The sequence below is a fragment of the Rhizopus delemar genome, genomic scaffold, assembly GCF_000149305.1.
Source record: "Rhizopus delemar RA 99-880 supercont3.1 genomic scaffold, whole genome shotgun sequence".
NCBI classification, from domain to species: Eukaryota; Fungi; Mucoromycota; class Mucoromycetes; order Mucorales; family Rhizopodaceae; genus Rhizopus; species Rhizopus delemar.
In genome coordinates, this window is record NW_027137827.1 from 1,134,802 (window position 1) to 1,153,777 (window position 18,976).

An 18,976-nucleotide genomic window follows, 5' to 3' on the forward strand; every position below is an offset into this window, starting at 1 on the left:
CATTCCCTTTATATGCTTAACTAGAGAAATTATTTATATTACTATCTTTTTACTTTTTAATATATACTGCCTTTTATAATTAATAAAAATTAAAGATTATGACTAAAAAGTGAATCTCTTCCTCTTGTTGTAACATAAATTTTTTTATTACAATAAATTATTGCAATGTAATGAGAGATGAGCGAGTACAAAAGAGAAAGATATTAGGTAAAACGAAAGTATCGTACTAAGAGGTTGTTATACATACTTTCTTGTGAATAGATATTATAAAGCACTACAACAGACAATGGATGTACTAAAGCTATCAATTCATATCAGAAACCTGGCATTTTGAATATTTAACTTTTTCAACATGAGGCTATAAGGATCTTTAAGATGTCTCTGTTAACAGACGCAATTTTTGATAATTTACAAACACTATAACTTATAACGATTCTACTCATATCACCTATTAGACATATAATCTAAGTAAATATATGATCTGTTGAATTTATGTGTAAGGAATCCAAGAAGAACGCTAATGAGAACAGATATATATCCACACTCAAAGATTTCATTAGCAATGCCTAGGATATCTAGTCTTACCAAGTAAATTATTGAAGCTACTAATGCCACATGAAAAAGATCTAATAGGGTTATTTTGCTCATATATTGATGAATGTATGACTGATCAAACTTATATCCATTATAAAGAACGAATACTAATATGATACTAAGCCGGATCAAACTTGAAACATATGATGTATTAAGCGTAAAGCTGGTGATAAGATATGAAATAGAGAACACAATGATATCTAAAATAATGTCTTATATTTCTATGTACATAGAGAAACCTAATAATGAATAACCTATTGAATTCAGAACATTGCCTCAAATTAAAATTCTAATGGTAATATTTTCATGTACATTAAAAACGAGATCATATAAATTGCTTGTTAAACAGTAATAAAGCTTTTTGTTTATAAAGCAGTTTTTTTTCTGCATCATTTCATCACTTTTGATTGCCTATTATCTGTAATAATGACAGGAGATTCCATGTCATCTGGCTTATAAGCATTTTGTTGATGATGAACAGAAGGATGTCCCACGTTATTATTTGCAAAATATTCTTGAGGGTTATAAAATTGCTGAATGGGCGGAGGAGAGTAGGCTGTGGTAGATGTCATTTCTGGATTACTATTATAGTAATATCCACCATCTTCGTAATATTCAGGATGTTGCTGAGGATAACCATAAGCACCGTGCTGCGATGATTGCATTCCATAATCTCCTTGGTGATAACCATAGTAATTATAATCATCACGATAGTAGTTGCCTTGCTCGTTTAATTTGGGAAGCGTAGGCGACGCATGTTTGTTAGTCACTAAGGTGGGTTTGCGTTGTTGTGGGAAATCACTTAATCCATAATCTATAAAATCTGCTTTGTTTTTTCTATCTTTTCTTTTCTCGGTATGTCTACGACGACGACGACAAATACATACTACTATGCCGCCAATAAATGCAAGGCCAGCTAATCGAGACCATATGAAAATAATTTAGTAGCCAGTCCTCTTTCTTATTTGAGGGCTTTTGTGGCTTACCTATGCCACCAACAATAGATCCTATTAAAATGGGAGTTGTGTCCGCTGGTTCTTGCGAAAAGTTAATGGAGTTAGCAGATGGGGCTGAGGAAATAGACGATGTTACACTTGTGGTAAGCGAACTAGATGCAGAAGTTGTTGAACTTCTTGTAACAATACTTGAAGATGAAGGACGAACAATTGAAGATGGACGTTCAATGGATGATACGGCTTGACGAGTAATAGTTGATCTTATTGTTGTAGCTGAAATTGCAATTGTGTTTTTAGAAATAGAGCTAGGCGGCTGTAAAGTAGATAAAGTAGTTGTAGTAGAAGTATGGGAAATAGCTGGTCGCGGAACAATGGTAGTTGTTGTAGTAGCTATTGGTACAACTGAACTTATTGGAGGTAATGGTCGTTCTGTAGTGGTAGTTTCTATTGTTGTTGTAGCTGATGGTATAAATTGGCAATAAGTAACTGAAAGAAATAATTGAAATAGAGCTACTGTGAACAACACTAATCTTGTGGATAGCAAAAGTCTCATATGTAACCTAATGTTTTGCTTTATTTTAGACTGACATGCCCAATCGATTACTATATAATTTACCAATTATAAAAAAAGAAGGGAAAGAAGAGCAGGGTATATAGAATTGTGGTGTAAATGTATGGAAAGGAAATTAACAAACCACAGAGTTCTCTTAAGTATTACCACAATAAAAGAACGTGTTACTATGACACAAAGAGGGTATTTCTTTTGTATTGTACCCTTTTCTCAAAATTATTGATACACTTATTTATTTATAGTATAAGATAGGGTCATACGTATGAAAGCTGTGTGAAACAAAAAAAAACAGAATGTAGGCGATTGAACATGTTATGCAAGATTGAATCTGCCCTTTTGGGGTGGATTGCCACACTTACAAATCACAAGCACACTTTTTATTTTTTGTGAATTCAAAATCAGCATCATTTCTGGCACACACACTATACTAAGTTTGAGATTGTTTATTGAGACACAATCAAAACCTGAAGCCAAATAGCAACAGAATCCCTTAAAGTTACTAAAAAGAACCCCAATGCAATCTTCGGAGATTCTACTATTAAGTTTTTCGTTGTCCAGCAGCTTTTATCTTCAATTTGCATTCAACAACAGATCAAAACTGTTCAATTGAATTAAGTTTAAGTGAATAGAGTAGTAGATGGACGTATCCATAACTATGATCTGCAATGCACTTTCAATGCTCTCCATTGCATAAACTGGAGCATTATCCATTACAATGTAATGATCTATAAATTCTTCATGCCTATTTAAAATGTCTAAGATGTTTGCAATAAAATTAAAGTTCTATACCTGTTCTTGTTTCTCTATTTATCTTGGCTTCATTTGCTTTTCTTTTCTTTGAATGTACCATTAGTTTCCTTACTTTATATCAACATTGTCATAGGACGAGGTAGCACCTAAAATTATTGTTGTTTTGACTCTTGTTGTAGGTTAAACAATTTCAGCTCGTGTTCCTTTTTTTTTTTTTTTTTTTTTTTTTTTACTAAGCTATAATTCTTTTCATGGTTTATTTGAGAATCAGACTTAAAAAATATACAATTGGTTTCGGAATTCAAGTCAATCTCTTTCTATCTTTGAACCCAGTTATACCTCTTCTCAATGCTTTCAGGGGAGTTTCTTTCCTTAAAACGAGAATGTATTTTTTTTGAAAGATAAAGCAAATTTATCGGACCCAAATCTATGAAATACAGTCTTAGAGATTTCCCTCAAAAAAGAATGACAAGTTTTAATTAGTAGTAATCAGCAGTTCAACGCAGAAAAAGATTTTGTTGGACGCGTTAAAAAAGCCTCGAGATTCGTGTTTGCTGAATGTGAAAATGTCAAAACACTTATTTTGTTGCTTGCACTTTTTTTCTTCTTTCAGCTTGTCCTCAACTGTATAATGCCAAGTTCACCTTCATCTACAGATTCACCTGATCGTCCAACAAAACGGCAAAAAACAAGACCTTCCACAGTAAGTACTGCTAATGAATGCAAGATCTTGGATTTATAGCTAAAAATAAATTGTCAACAGAGTATGACGCAGGAATTTCTTGGTATAATGAACAGTAAGGGGAATTTTTTGAGAAATATGTTATTGTAATATCTAAACTTCTCTTATACACATGTACAAAGGCGTGTTCAAGATACAGCTGGCAAACGAGAAGAATGAGAAAGAAAATATCCAGAATCCTGCACAGTCAACTGTATTGGATCTAGATAATACTGCAGAGAGGGAGCAAAATCATGAACTTCAAGAGACAGCTTTTAGCGCAGAGCCTGCTTCAAACAATAGCCATGACCAATTCTTGATTGCTATCAGCGAAGATGCAGATAAAACAGTAAATACAGCAGAAGATATACCAAATTTAAGCTCATGGGAGCCGTCATCAGAAGAAACTGCACAGCTACAAAAATTGATTTTTAATTCGGATAGCCCTCCAATACCAAGTTCAAATGCATTACATGAAAATGCTGAATTTCATCCTTTTACAGAAAATATCCCAAAAGATAATCATATTGCCACTGAAGATAGCCTAGAGATGCCTGAGTCACTCGCTAGTAGTATGCTTCTTGAGGATAACTCAGCATTGAGCAGTAACTTGTGCACTAATATTATTAAACCATCCCAACCATTGAACATTTTAATACAAGAAAGCAATAGCCAAATTTTGAGTGATAACATCACTGAAGACATAGAAGAAAATAGAGAAGAGAACTTTGAGATATGGTGGTATGACGCTTATGAGCAGCGTAGTAAAGGATATATCTATCTTTTTGGAAAAGTATTTCGTCTTCCTTTTTTCATTGAAAACTCTAATCAAAAAACTAACTATGTTATACAATGTATAGCAATATGAAGAATCTATCAATGATTATGTCAGTTGCTGTGTTTTGGTTAAGAATATACAGCGAGAGATATATATTCTCCCAAGAAAGTTCAAGTTGAGCGGTAAATACGACAATAAAAAATTATTAAATAAGAACCACTTTTCTAAAAAGAAGTGTACATGTGTTTATTGCACAAAAAGACCAAGGAGAGGAAACAAGTGAAACAGTAGATATGTCAGATGTTAGAAAGGAAATACAAGAGTTATTTCTTTCAAAGAATATCAAGTCGTGGAATGCTGAAATTTGTACTCGCAAATATACTTTTGGCTTATCAAATGTGCCATTTGAGACAGAATACCTAAAAATTAACTACAGTTACAAAGGTAAAATGAACAAAATGCAGGATAAATTGAGAGAAATTTTATTATCTAACCGCATAACAGATCCTGAGCTTCCAAGTGATTTAAGTGGAAAAACATTTTTGTATATATTTGGTTTAAATACTACTCCTTTGGAACGCTTTATTATACAAAATGACATCATGGGCCCCGGATGGATTGCGTTTAAAAATGCTACGCTTACTGATAACAATGTGAATAGTAGAAATTAGTTTTCTTTGAATGAGTAAATAACCGAGCGCGTTTTTTTACATAGCAATCATGGTCCAAAATCAACGCTGTAGTGAACGATCCAAGCTTCTGTAGGATGATAAAAAAATCGGAAAAAGATCCACAAATGAAGATACTATCTATTAAATGTCAAACAGCTGTAAACAAAACAACCAAAAGAAATGAAATTATCACAGTCAGTGGAGTTTTAGCCAACAAAGGTAACCTTGCCATTTTTTATGGTATTTTAAAAATGTGAATAATATTTATAAAAAATAGTAAGCTTGGATGACCAAGTTTCTGTTGAATCTTTGGGTTTATCAAGATTTTCAGCTATTCGCTTATTGCCTGGCACAGTATATCCAGAAGGTATTGAAGAACTTGTTGATAAAGAGCGGAAAGAGAAAGCACATGAGATACGTCTAGAGCTCACAGAGTATGCTCTTCTTTCCTATGTTACTGGTATATAAACATGGCTATGAAACTCAATTGTCAGACTAAACTAAATAGTACATAGCAAAAATTCACCACATTGATCCAGATATCATTATCGGGCACAATATTTGGAATACTGATTTAAACATACTATTGAATAGTATGAAACGATCTAATACCAGTTATTGGCACAAATTAGGAAGACTGCGGCCTAAACAGTGAGATAGATAGTTTTTCTTTATCCTTCCTAACTTTCATATATTGTTTAGCTGGCCAAGGATAAACACTGATAATACTGGTATGGTTACACGTGAAATGCGTTTGATCATGAGCGGAAGGCTGGTTTGCGATACATTTATAGCTTCCCAGGAACTCATTCAATCTAAAACTTATGACCTATCTGAATTAGCGATGTCTCTATTAGACATAGAGAGATATGAAGTGGATCTTCATCATCCTACAAAGCATTATCGGAATAGCTTGGATATCATGAACTTGGTGTACCATGGATCTTTTGATGCTTATTTAGTTCTATCTATTGCTCTCAAATTGCAAATACTTTCCTTATCCAAGCAGCTAACAAAACTTGCAGGAAACTTGTGGTAAGTGGATAAATAATAATGTATGTATCCATGGATGTTCATTAAAATTATACACTTTTTAAAGGTCTACTAGTATCAATGGTGGCGCTCGTACCGATAGAAACGACTACTTGTTACTACATGCTTTTTATAAAAATCAATTTATATGTCCTGATAAAAGGGATCGTCGAGTAAATAGCAAGCAGGATTCTACTGAAGAAGATATCATAAAACAGAATGAGTCTAGTTTTTCTGGCGGTTTGGTCTTGGAACCAAAACCAGGACTCTACAAAAAATACGTTCTCTTATTAGATTTCAACAGTTTATACCCTTCCATTATACAAGAATACAACGTGTGTCATACAACCATGAATCTTCAAAAGATTGGTGCTAATGTAGGAGACTGCAAACTCTTTATGAGAAAACATACTAATAAAATAAATGTAGGAAACTTCCATGGATATGATCGCCCAAGAAATGCTTAGTGAATCTCAGCGTATAGGTATCTTACCTAAACTTGTGAGAAAATTCGTACAACGGCGGCAGCAAGTAAAGAAGGCTATGAAGGACCCTACTATCAGCGATTCTCAAAGAAACCAGGTATTATATGCAAAACATGAAAAATAAGTTTGTCATTTATATTATGACATTTTAGTATGATATAGAGCAAAAAGCTCTTAAAGGAACTGCAAACAGTATGTATGGGTGTCTTGGATCGCCCTTTTCTCGTTTTTATGCTAGACCATTAGCTATTTTCATTACTTCAAAAGGCAGAGAAATTTTGCAAAATGCTGTTGATTCAGCAGAAGAGCTACATTTAAATGTTATTTATGGCGATACTGATTCAATCATGATTAGCACAGGAGAAAGTAATTTGTCAAAAGCAAATCAACTCGGTCTATCCTTTAAAGAGAAAGTAAATAAAAACTACAATCATTTGGAGATTGATGTCGATGGTTGTTTCAAACGAGCTTTGCTACTAAAAAAAAAGAGATATGCCATGGTACACGTAACAGAAAAGACAGATGGTAGTGGTCTTGTTGAAACGATTGAATCCAAAGGCCTCGATTTGAACAGAAGGGACTTTTGTTATTTATCGCGAAATTTATCACAGTAACTATCTATTCGACTTAAATAGGTGAAAAACTGATTTTCCTTTATTGTTTTTCATTAGAAATATTTTAAATCTCATTCTTTCTGATAAAGATCAGGATGAAATTGTACATAGTATCTATAAACATTTGAAGGATCTGAAAACAAAGATTGAAGCCTCAGAGATTCCTGTAAAAGATTTCATCATTCAAAAAGTATGTTCCCTTTTTTTAAGAAAAAAAAAAGGCTTTACTAAATTTTTGTGACACTATAGCAATTATCAAAACCTCCTGAGGATTATTCAAATCTAAATAGACATTATCATGCTGTTGTTGCTATTGAGATGAAAAAAAGAGGAGAAATAGTACAGACTGGTGATTTCATTCAATTTGTTATATGTAAAAAGAATGACCAAGACGAACAGAAGAAGTCTGAACCTTTTATACCAAAGGCTCCTGGAGACGTGCTTGCAAACAAGGCCCAAATAGGTAAACTTGTTTTTTCCAGAAAAAATAAAACGGCTCACTGTATTAATAAACATTAGACTATAACTGGTATTTACGTACCCAAATCCTTCCTCCAATTGCTAGGTTATGTGCTCCAATACCTGAGATACATTTAGATGGTTTAGCAGAGTACTTGGGTATGGAGCTTGTGCAAAAGAAAAGACATAGCTATTTTAACTTACTTGATACTTAGATGTTGATCTCAATGTGTTAAAGAAAGCCAATATATCCAAAAAAATTGAAAAAACAGTTCCACTTGATTCATGCCTTTTGAATGACGTAAAGCGATTCCAGTTTTGTGATAAATTGACGCTTCAGTGCATGATATGCAAAAACACGAATGAATACGAAGGACCCTTTAATACGATAAATGAAAATAAGGTATGTGGATTGCAATGCATCGTTTGTAAAGAAATGATGGATACAGCCAGTGTTCAAGTGCAAGTTGTACTTGCTGCTCGTAAATACATAGACAAATACTACCACAGCTCTATTCAATGCAGCAGACCAGATTGCGGGTTTGAGACGAAAGATGTGTTGTTGGGTCAAGATAGATGCTTAGCTAAAGAGTGCCCTGGCAAATTGACTCGCAAGGTAATATCATATTCGGAAAAAACGAAAATAGTTGTTGATTTTCAGTTTAATAATAGTTTTCCGACAAGATGCTATATACTCAATTGTCATACTTTTCATATCTATTTGATCTTGAATTGGCTATGAAAAATCTAAATGATAGCGAGAGTGGTAAGATTAGATCATGTTAGCACTCATTCAAAACAAACTAAATTTGGTTAATAGAAAACATGAAGCAGATATATGAACAGACACACCATACGTTTGCTGAAGTAAAATCAGAAATAGACAAATATATAAAGACATCTGGATATCGTTATTTGAACCTCTCATCTATAATGAATACCGATTAAAAATAAATTGTGTGAGTTGATTTTTTATAAAATTTTACTTAAATTGATATTCGTAATATGTGAGCAAGATATAAACTATGTCAAAATAGGGCGAAATACCTAGTATATATACTTTGAATGAAAAAGATACAATAGTTTATTTTAGAAAAGTACAAATATATGCAACACAATCTTTTTCTAATAAGCAGCACTTAAGCCCATCTTGCGTGGATCACTTGCTGCCTCCACAGTACCATCTACGTTTCGTCTGACAGCTTGCACAGCTGATACGCAATATTCTTGGGGTACATTGAAAATTGTATGATTGCGCCCTATCAATTTCTTCTCGATATCTTTGTTGTAGCGGTGCTCAGCAAAGAGTAGGTTTGGTATTAATTGATGATGTAAACGAGGGGAGGCAATGGCGCTGTATAAATCTTTTCCGTATTCTAATATGTTAATAATAGCCTAAAAGGAGTATTATTTTTCTCATATTAAGAAATGAACATAAACCATTGATACCTACATTCATCGTAGAAGTAGGAATCATAGATCCCCCAGAACCTCCAATAGCTATCTCAAAATTTGTGTCCCTTTCAATAATTGTTGGTGTAGTCGATGACAGCGGTCTTTTGAATGGCTCAATATAGTTATATTCGCTTGGATATAATCCAAATTTATTAGGTATACTATAAAGAGACTTATTAACAATCAAATTTAGGTGTTACTCTAATTACTCACATACCCAGGGATAGAAAAATCATCCATTTGATCATTTAGAATAATACCTGTTTGTTCGTCAAGAAGATGTGAGCCAAACAAAAGATTAACGGTTGAAGTCAAAGCTACAGCCCCATCATTTTCATCTACAACTGACAAATGCATTGTACCGTGTGATTCAGAATTATCAAACTTTGCACCATAATAAGGAACATCATGTGTTGTATTGTCCTATTTTGATGTTTTTTTCTATTAGTATGGCATATAAATAACATTCATAGACTCACAGTGATCTTTCTACGGATAGAAGCAGCAAAATCTTTAGTTGCCATCTCGTCTTTTCTTTTATTGTTGTATAAAAAGTCAGGATCTCCCAATTCGGTTCTAAATGCAGATCCAAATTTAAAAGCCTCTACAAGTCGGTGAACATTTAATCCGGTCTCTCCTTCGATGCCGAACTGGTATCTTTCAACTAAATTAAGCATGCTTAGCAGCATACGTCCACTTGTTGGTTCAGAACATGTTGTGATTTTTCTACCATTATAAAATGTACTAATCGTAGGTCTTATCACTGCTCTATAGTTTTTAAAATCCTCCAATGATGCGATACCTCCATTTGCTTGTATTTTTTGTACTAAACTTTCTGCTATTTCTCCCTCATAAAATATATCAGCGCCATGTTTTGCTATTTTTTCTAAAGATTCTGCCAGTTTAGGCCTTTTGATGATATCTCCTTTTTTGACTGGCTTTCCATTTTTGAAATATACATCTGTCCACTCTTTCATGTCTGACATCCAATCTTTTCCTTTCTACTCCAATTTCAGATACAAAAAAAAAAAAAAAAAAAAAAAAAAAGATAACATTTGTTTAATTTTACCTCAACTCGAGATACTAACAATTCTGTTGCATCGAACCCATCTCGGGCTATACGAATAGATGGTTCAAATAAAGAAAACCAGGAGAGTTTGCCGTGTCTATTCGGATAAAGTCACAATCTAATCATTTTTGTTTCAGGTCAATGATTGTTTACCTCTTGTGGGCCAACTCTAATCCCCTTATCTCACCACTAAAGTCATGTTATTTACAATCACAAAGAAAGTGATACAGAATTCTCAAAAACTTACGGTATACCAACAGATAATCCGCCTATTTGTGCCAAAACAGGATCTTGTACAAACATATCCTTTGTAGCTGCTGCTGGGGCAGTTTCTCTGAAGTCAATGAATTCAAAAGTACCATTAGGTGATCGGATAAGCATGAATCCACCTCTATTAAACAAATGATAAGGCTTCCTATCAAAATTAGATGATTTTAATTTGTTTTACCCTCCAATGCCTAATAAAAAAAAATCCCCCCAGTCAGATAAGCCATAAAAGAATACAAGCATTTTGTGTTACCTGTTGCAAAATTGTTCATAACGCCAATGCATAATGTTGATGCAATAGCCGCATCCACCGAGTTACCACCTTCCTTCAATACTATAAAGATATTATAAGTTTCGTAACAATATCTCGTTATCAATTTTACTTTGAACACCAATATCTGAGCATTCTTTAGTTTCTACTGCAACTGCACCTTTTGAACCTACTGCGGTTCGACCACGAAAATCAACAGGAGAGTCTAAAGATGTACTACCTAATAGGGAATGAGAATAATGAGCTTACTGCAGATATATTCAGAACAAGGGGGCTTCTTACCTTTATACACTAATATAGTTAGAAGCAGTGATCCGACAGAGAGAATGACAGCAGTCGTGATAACGTAGCTGCACCTGTTTATCTTTGAACGCTTCTTTTTGTCTTGTGAAATTAATGATTGGTGCTCCCCAAGTTCAGACATTATCTAAATAAAAAAAAACAACAACAATTGATGATATCAATCAATTTATTCTATGATAAAATCCATGAAAGATTGGGGCCAATGGTGAATCTCGGAGAGAAATATTCCAGAATTTTGGATTGGATGCTTACAAATTAAAATAAAACCATAAAAAGAAATATTCGTACACTGTTTCCGAAAAAAACTTAATTTCGGTTACTAATAATGAGTGAAGTGAACAAAATACTCAATTGGCTTTCGATTCAAACAGTCTTCAAATTTTGACAAGAAATAGTGAAAAAACCTCAAAAATCACCAATTAGAAATTTGTTGCAAGCATCTCGGATTCTTATGTCCATTTTTTCTTCTTACAACATCTTTCCCACTTGAGTTTATTCTTAGCCACTGACCAAAACTGCTCAACGAAGTTCAACTCAGGTGAGCAAGGAGGGAGATATACACAACGATATCCACGGCTCTCGATATACTTCTGTATATCCGTATGGCTATGCATTAGAGCATTATCCATTACAAGGTAATTGTCTTTAAATTCAGTATGGCTATCCATGACAGACATACAGCTAGCAACAAAGTTAAAATAATGTCCAGTAACTGTGCCACGTTTTGTTTCTTCTTTAGGTGCCACCAAAGAACTACTAGGCTTATTTCTTTTACATCATATGGATTTATGGCCCCAAATATAGTCGTCGCTTTCGCTCTTGTTTTGGGGACAACAACCATAGATCTTTCTCCTTTTTTGGATCAAGCCATAGAGCGCTTCATGTTGGTATGGAACGTAGATCCGTCTATGAATACACAGTTACTCATGTAGCCCATATCAGTCGCCAGCCGATCTTTTACACAGCTGTATCGTTCTTCAATTTTTTCAGGACCCTTTCTTTCGGCTGCGTGAAAATGAGCTCGTTTGAGGTAATGTTAACAAAATCATGAAGGGTGGATTTTTTGATTTGAAGGTCGGCGAACTAACTTGTAAGGCCTTCAATATCTTCATCAAATACTTTTTATACCGCTCAACTCTTTTTCTCATAATGAAAATATGTCTGGATCATCTACTGCTTCATACACTGCTCCTGCTACTCCTACTCGGTCTGATTTTTCTTTATATTTACTTCATGAACGGGCGAAATTTATACTAATCGCGAGATATGATTTCTGATAGTTTTCGTATTTAATAAAAAAAAAGAGCAATTTCAGTATTAGTCATATTATCAATGAGTCAATAATGACATAATAAAGCAGTTTTTTAAAAAGTCGAAAATATTTATTTACATAATGTAAGCATAGTTTTACAAGAAAAAAGGCGTGTTCTACTGTTGAAGAAAGAAATTTGTTGTGTTTTGATGAACGACGCTGAACCATTCCTTAAGACCTGACAAAGAAATGTATCCTGTTGGGCCATTCAAAGCAACATCAAATGAAACACCATTAAACATTCGTTTAGCCAAATCCAATGCTACAGGATTGGCTTCTAAAATTTTTGAAAGTCCAGGCGCATTTAAATCATCTGTTCCATTAGATAGCCCCATACTGCTCAAGAAAGATTTCATAAGTTTGTCGTTTAATTCGCTATCCCATGCAATATCTTCTCTAAGCATATTAGCAAGATCATTAATACGAGGGTTCACCACATCAAGGTTAAATAGCTTGGTATTCAGCTCTTGAAGCGATTGTTTAAATTTCTGATTGAACTCAGGCACGCGCATTATTTGGTTTACCAATGGTCGTGTATTCCATCCAGGGAATGTGCTGTAGTTACCACTCCACATATTTGTAATATTTTGGATAGTAGCGCCAAGACAGAGATCGAGATCAGCAGCGATATAAAGATATTGACCACTGTCAGGATACTGGTAAAGATAAAAGTTATTTGTATTCGCAATATAACCATCAGAGTAACCTCCCAATATTTCAATTGCCATTCTAGAAAAGGTTGTAAGTATTTGTTTATACAAAATTAATGTTCACGGCTTACGATCGAAGGAAGGTTTCAGTATCGAGTTTCTTGTTCCATTCTTTGACAGCGTTGGAGCCATTGATAGGTGCTTCAGAAACAAATTTTGTAAAGTCCATCAAAGGCTTGTAATTGTCTTTCTCTCCATTAGTAGCTTCTTCCTTGACCTTGAATTCGCCATCAGCATAAGCAGTAACATTATTGTAATAAGAAAGATCAGCAGAGTGGTTATTAGCACCATAAGCCTTAGATTGATAAAGATATCCATGTTTATAGGACGAGTCTCCATTTGCAAACACATTAGAAAGCCAAGGATCCTTGAAGCTGTCAATGATACCGAACAAACCGAGCTCTTGGTTGTTCATAAAAACACGGACAAAGGAAAACTCAGATGAGATAAGACCGGCTGATTTGAGGATATCGTAACCCAACTGTTCACGAATATAGGTGGGGTCAAAACTTAAAGAGCGAAGTTTAAGATGTCTATAGCCATATAATTTATCCTTCTTGTGCAGCTTGAGATTGTATGATAACTTGGGCATCATTCTGGCACTATTGCCAGACAAAGAGATTTCTGCTTTTTCAAATTGGAAAGCATCATGAAGCGAGAGGTAGGAAACAGTAGTCTTGATAGATATATCTGCAGTGATGTTACTCTTCATCTGGTCTAATTCTGTTTGATTTCCGGTGATGTAAATTGTGGGGATCTCGTTGTCTCTGTGCAAATCAGATTTGATGCGATGAATGGAACTCAAAGGAGAATAGACCTGGGGTAATTGGGCATTATCATGAGTATTCCAGGTACGGTTGAAGAACTCATGAGGTGTGCTTTGTTTGACAGGCTGACGCTCAAATGATTCTGCAAGTGTACTGTTATCACTGACATACATCTTTGCATAGCGATAACCTGATTGAGCAGAAGGAGCCTTTCCAGAGAAAAGGATAGGAAATGTCTTGTTGGCTTCTAAAGGATAGCTAACATTGTCCACTATGACAGCCATAGACTTGAAGGTAGTTTGATTTAAAAGAGTAATGACGTTATAGCTTATCATAGAGCCTTGATTTGGTCGTGCATTAGTAACAGCCGCAAACAGCAACCCTATAATAATTAATAGAAGTTGATTAGATCTTTCTGAATTAAAAATTAGCTTGGAATATTACATGTTGCTAATATGTATTTTAAAAATGACATTTTTGTATTATAAAAGGTGAAGAACAGATGTGTGAAAGTGGTTAAAAGCACACTTTTTATAATCTGTGATTGTAGCTGAACAATTAAGTCTGGCAGAAAATGCTACCTTTTTTTAGCAACTTGTAGTTTACTCCGAAGCGTCTGGCTGTTGTAGTTGGTTGAAATTTTTTTTTTATTTTGACAAGAAACTCTTAGGTCCAAAAATGAGGTAATAGGGGGCGTTTCAAATTAAAAATTAATTACTTTACTAAGCCTATTTAACCAGCCACATTTCGCTTCTTTACTTTAACTGTGCAGTTGTAGACTGTGGCTGTGTACTTTATAAATGATGGTCAAAAGCTGAAATTTTTCATTGGTTGAAAAAATAATGCGAAGATCGAGTTTTCGTTTTAATTTACATTATTCTCACTTACTTTTCGAAAAAAAGACCCTTTAAAGTAAAATAGAGCTTCACTCAAAAGCTATTGTGTTCTTACTGAATGAACAAAAAAAGTATTTTTGAGTCTTCCGCTGAAAAATAGAAATACGTTTAAACACAGATTTTTATTTATAATTTATTAAAACTTCTATTGGGTGTTCAGATCATATTCGCCCTTTAGGGTTTGCCTTTTCATCATTCTGGAAGTTTCACTGGCATTGTGTTCTCAATGGCGCTCTCTGGTCATTGTCGGGGGCTATGAATTTTTTTCAGCAAGATTCCAAGCTTTTATTTGAGTCATCACTTGTAACGGAATTTTAATTGTTAAAGTTTAAACTTATACAAAAACAAACTCTATTCGGCGCACGATTATAATATTATATCTTCCCCGCCCGAGGAAGGTCAAAAGGTGAGGAAATTGGTAACTAAAAAAAGTAGAAATACGTTTAAATAATACTTTCATTTAATGGCTTAAATGAGCATGCGGTATCTCAGGACACCATAATTGCCCAAGCCAGATCAAATAAGACGTGAAAGAAGCCAAAAAATCCCTTATGGGAGCAAGGGCAAAAAAAGAAAAGGACAGAGGAGAAGTAAGAAGTAACTTGTGAATAAATCACTGTTTGGAAATGGACCACAAGAAAGGAAGTCATATCATAAAACAAAAGTAGAACCCAAGTCTGTTTGACTGGAAAGAGCTCATTGAGTACAACGGTAGCTACAATGCCTTTGTCAATGAAAAAGCGAGCAACAGCGCGCTGAACAGGGCCTTTGGGGCGACGGATAGCACGAATTACGCGTTGAGTGAAGACCCTCCTTGCGGTACACTCCTTTTTATCTTGATTGAAGTCGTCATAGTAAGGGTTTCGAAGATTATTTGGATCCAGAGGATCGTAATCATCATGTAAGGGAATTTCAAATTTTTCTAATTGAGAGCGGACTTCAGCTTCATAGTCGTTATGGATGAGGAGGGTAACAAGATGGCGATCGTGATAGTGAGTGTCTAGGATTCGATTGCTGTTAATATGCAATCGTCGAAGTAAGGAACGTATTTGGCGAATGGGAAGGCGGCGTTGTATAGGGAAATAAAGGTATTTAAACCCTTGATTGGTGGAAGGGGGACTGAAAGTACGAGCAGCAGCCGTTTAGCTGGGAAGTGATGGAGCGTATTTAGATTTAGAAGCTTTTTGGAGGGGAGCAGATTCAGGCTCTGGAGGTGGGGGACGTTTGGTAGGTGGTTTAAGTTGCAGTGACGAAGGGGAAACAGGTGGACGGAGAACGGTATCAGTAGAGACGCGCTTAGGTACAGTGGTGGATGGAGACTGAGCTAACAGCTCAAGAAGGGAGGCGTTATGTTGCTGTAGTCGATTGATTTCGGCCTTGGCTGCAGCAAGTTCTGCTTGTAACTGCTTTACAATAGGTATGTTTAGATCTGGTGTTGTGGATATCTTTCTAAATAAGGCAAAAATCTATAGAAAGTGATTGAAATCGGAAAGAAGTCTCATAAACGGGATACACTTTTTCAAAAATTATTGGCACACTTTGGGAAATTAAATTATACTGATAAATCTGCTGTGTTTAGTGAGTTCGTTTTGCTGAAGTTTTTTCTCGATATTGTTGGTTCTTTCCAATTCCTAATCGATAATCCGTCTTAAGTGAATAGTATACTATTTTCAATATATGTCTCGCTTCGACTTATCAGACCAATTTAAATTGTATAATCAATTATCAAAAAAAAAAAAAATCTTAAAGAAAAGCTTTGTTCTTTCATTGATTCTTGTCTCAACTTTTTACATTTTAAAGTAGGATCTCTTTAATATGAATTTGACATTTTATCGTAACATATTTCATTTTAATATTTCAGAGTTCTTCTTATTATTCACAAATGTTTCTTTTCTAAACAATCATTAAATTTTGTGGTGGAATAATGGCAAAATCCTTGAAGGTCGCTAAAGAGGACACTGTTGCATGCTTCTTTGATTCTACTGGAAATCGTCTCTTTTCCAAAAGTTTTTTCTCCCTTGATTTTACTTTCAACAACAGACCAAAATTACTCAATTGGGTTGAGTTCAGGAGAGTATGGAGGGGGATATATACAACCATAGCCACGACTGGTGATATAATGTTCGATGTCTTTTGAAGTATGGATCGGAGCATTTTCCATGTCCTTTAAATTCCTCATGGTTATCTACGATGTCCAAGGTACTTTTGACGAAGTTAATATAATGACCTGTTACTATACCCCTCTGCACTGTTAACAACTAAGTCATTACTACCTAGTCTTCTCTTCTTAGATGGTATCGTGGGTCGGCGCAGCTGAATACTTACAATCCCAAACAGTGAAGTTGTACCCAAAATCGTTGTGGTCTTTGCTCTAGTTTCAAGTACATAAAAAGGATTACTAGTGCTGAGAAGGTATTTATGCTGTAAACTTATATTCGTAGCGGTTACGATATGATAAAAAGTAAGCCCACTTGAATAGAATTAATTCTTTTGCTTTAATACATAAAAAAATTGGCATGTGGTTATACAAGCGTATCCAAAGTATATCAAGTTAAATATAAACAATTCATATATACAATGAACTATATATGAATCAAGAGCTTCTATGACATCCATTAACATGGATATAGCTGCCTTGAAAGCTAATGAACTATAACTTCCAACATCTCTCAGGAAATGCTACTAAATCGTATTTCCATCATTATCCTTATAACCAAAATCCCGGCATGAATTTCCCAAAGCCTTCCTAAGCCTTACTTGTTAAAAATTGAATTATTCAAAAATGCTTTTTCCACATTTGTGAGAAACCCACCGTACACTAGTTACATAATGCAAAAAACAGCAGGGAATGTTTTATGTATACAAGTTTTTAATCAAAAAATGGACTGAAATTTACTTCCTTCAATAAATTACAATTGTATTTATTTTTCCTACAAATACGCTTAATAAACACTTCTCATTTTAAAATACGGCTCAATACTTACGGGAATTTCAACTTCACCAGCATCGATGGCATCACAAAGGTCCTTGGGGTTTTGACCTTCAACAGTACAACCAACAGAGAAAGCAGTACCGAGGATTTCCTTGACAGTACCCTTGAGTTCACGAGCCAAAGACTTGAAACGCATGGTACGGGCAATTTCAATAACATCATCAAGAGAGATGTTACCAGAGTGCTTGATGTTCTTTTCCTTCTTACGGTCACGGAGAGGTTCTTTAAGAGCCTTAATGACCAAAGAGGAGGCGGAGGGAACAACGGAAACTTGAGCTTGACGGTTTTGAATGGTCAATTGGACAGTGACACGGAGACCCTTCCAGTCCTTGGTACCCTTGGCGATATCTTCACCAACCTTCTTGGGGGACAAACCAAGAGGACCGATCTTGGGGGCTATATATTATAAAGTGAGTTGTTGAATCAATTAGTTGTTTTAATGCTGAATTTACCGAGAGCGCTGGAAGCACCAACTTCACCACTATAAATATAAAATAAGTACAAGGAAACAAGACTGAACAGGAAGTTGACTATTTACCCAGTAGCACGGAGGTAGATAATCTTAACCTCACTAGGATCGAATTTGGGAGGCATTCTTAGCTAAATTAGGGTGTTATATTAATGGATGGATTCATGAATGGATGGATGGTTTGGTTTTCTTACGTTGTTGTAAAGAGAAGAGTTATCAAATTGACAGCCGAGAATACATTTGACACGGCTTATATTTAATCACCGCTCGATTTGCATGGAGAAAACTTTGGCTGTGAACCCAATTTTTATAGCGTGCATAGCCTTACTTTTTTTAATGGAAAATACAAGTATATGGTTTTATGATAATAATACTAATAATCGTATAATTATCGATAGTTTTTTATACGTTATATTAAATAAAAATGTAGTTTATTAGGTACAATTAAATAAACTTTTCAAAAAGGGCGAGAGAAGGATAGCAGTAGACAAATGCAGACACTGCTTGAAGCATGTCTGCTGTGATTTTATTTCCTAGTTTTATAGCTTCTTGTTGACTTTATTCTACACAGTAAGCATCATCTGTTTACTAAATTGAACTGTTCCCAGGCCATCTACCCTTTTTTTTTTTTTTAACTATGTTGCTAAAGTTGTAGTCAACTGCAAACTTACAAAATCATTCGTCATCCTTTTTAGCTATTATTTCTGTTCCCTTTGTGCGCTTTATAGTAAGAATTGCTTGAAGAATACTCAATTGTTTGCGGATCTACTTTGCTCATTTTAAGCGTAATAAATCAAGCACCTTCACTTTTCAGTGCCCTTTTAGCTTATTTGT

The 18,976-nt window shown here is 34.7% G+C and overlaps 6 protein-coding genes across 6 annotated transcripts; 1 reads left to right on the plus strand and 5 right to left on the minus strand.

The window, feature by feature from the left end:
* Positions 1–983: 983 nt before the first annotated feature.
* On the minus strand, positions 984–2,103 carry RO3G_00451 (uncharacterized protein; the record flags this gene model as incomplete). Its single annotated transcript, XM_067655042.1, has 2 exons — positions 984–1,408; positions 1,581–2,103. The coding sequence occupies 2 exons, from the start codon at positions 2,101–2,103 to the stop codon at positions 984–986; spliced, it is 948 nt and encodes a 315-aa protein (XP_067511143.1).
* A 3,782-nt stretch (positions 2,104–5,885) lies between these two features.
* On the plus strand, positions 5,886–6,804 carry RO3G_00452 (uncharacterized protein; the record flags this gene model as incomplete). Its single annotated transcript, XM_067655043.1, has 5 exons — positions 5,886–6,076; positions 6,141–6,450; positions 6,503–6,655; positions 6,711–6,750; positions 6,797–6,804. 5 exons carry the CDS (start codon positions 5,886–5,888, stop codon positions 6,802–6,804), a joined length of 702 nt encoding a protein of 233 aa, XP_067511144.1.
* A 3,500-nt stretch (positions 6,805–10,304) lies between these two features.
* Positions 10,305–11,117, minus strand: RO3G_00453 (uncharacterized protein; the record flags this gene model as incomplete). Its single annotated transcript, XM_067655044.1, has 5 exons — positions 10,305–10,344; positions 10,403–10,546; positions 10,660–10,756; positions 10,806–10,913; positions 10,976–11,117. The coding sequence occupies 5 exons, from the start codon at positions 11,115–11,117 to the stop codon at positions 10,305–10,307; spliced, it is 531 nt and encodes a 176-aa protein (XP_067511145.1).
* A 1,307-nt stretch (positions 11,118–12,424) lies between these two features.
* On the minus strand, positions 12,425–14,260 carry RO3G_00454 (uncharacterized protein; the record flags this gene model as incomplete). Its single annotated transcript, XM_067655045.1, has 3 exons — positions 12,425–13,037; positions 13,090–14,167; positions 14,230–14,260. The coding sequence occupies 3 exons, from the start codon at positions 14,258–14,260 to the stop codon at positions 12,425–12,427; spliced, it is 1,722 nt and encodes a 573-aa protein (XP_067511146.1).
* Positions 14,261–15,823: 1,563 nt separating this feature from the next.
* RO3G_00455 (uncharacterized protein) lies at positions 15,824–17,068 on the minus strand (the record flags this gene model as incomplete). Its single annotated transcript, XM_067655046.1, has 3 exons — positions 15,824–16,147; positions 16,710–16,845; positions 17,007–17,068. The coding sequence occupies 3 exons, from the start codon at positions 17,066–17,068 to the stop codon at positions 15,824–15,826; spliced, it is 522 nt and encodes a 173-aa protein (XP_067511147.1).
* Positions 17,069–17,602: 534 nt separating this feature from the next.
* On the minus strand, positions 17,603–18,267 carry RO3G_00456 (60S ribosomal protein L12; the record flags this gene model as incomplete). The annotated part of the gene is made up of 4 exons (XM_067655047.1): positions 17,603–17,611; positions 17,666–18,069; positions 18,126–18,154; positions 18,212–18,267. The coding sequence occupies 4 exons, from the start codon at positions 18,265–18,267 to the stop codon at positions 17,603–17,605; spliced, it is 498 nt and encodes a 165-aa protein (XP_067511148.1).
* Between the last annotated feature and the right edge of the window lie 709 nt (positions 18,268–18,976).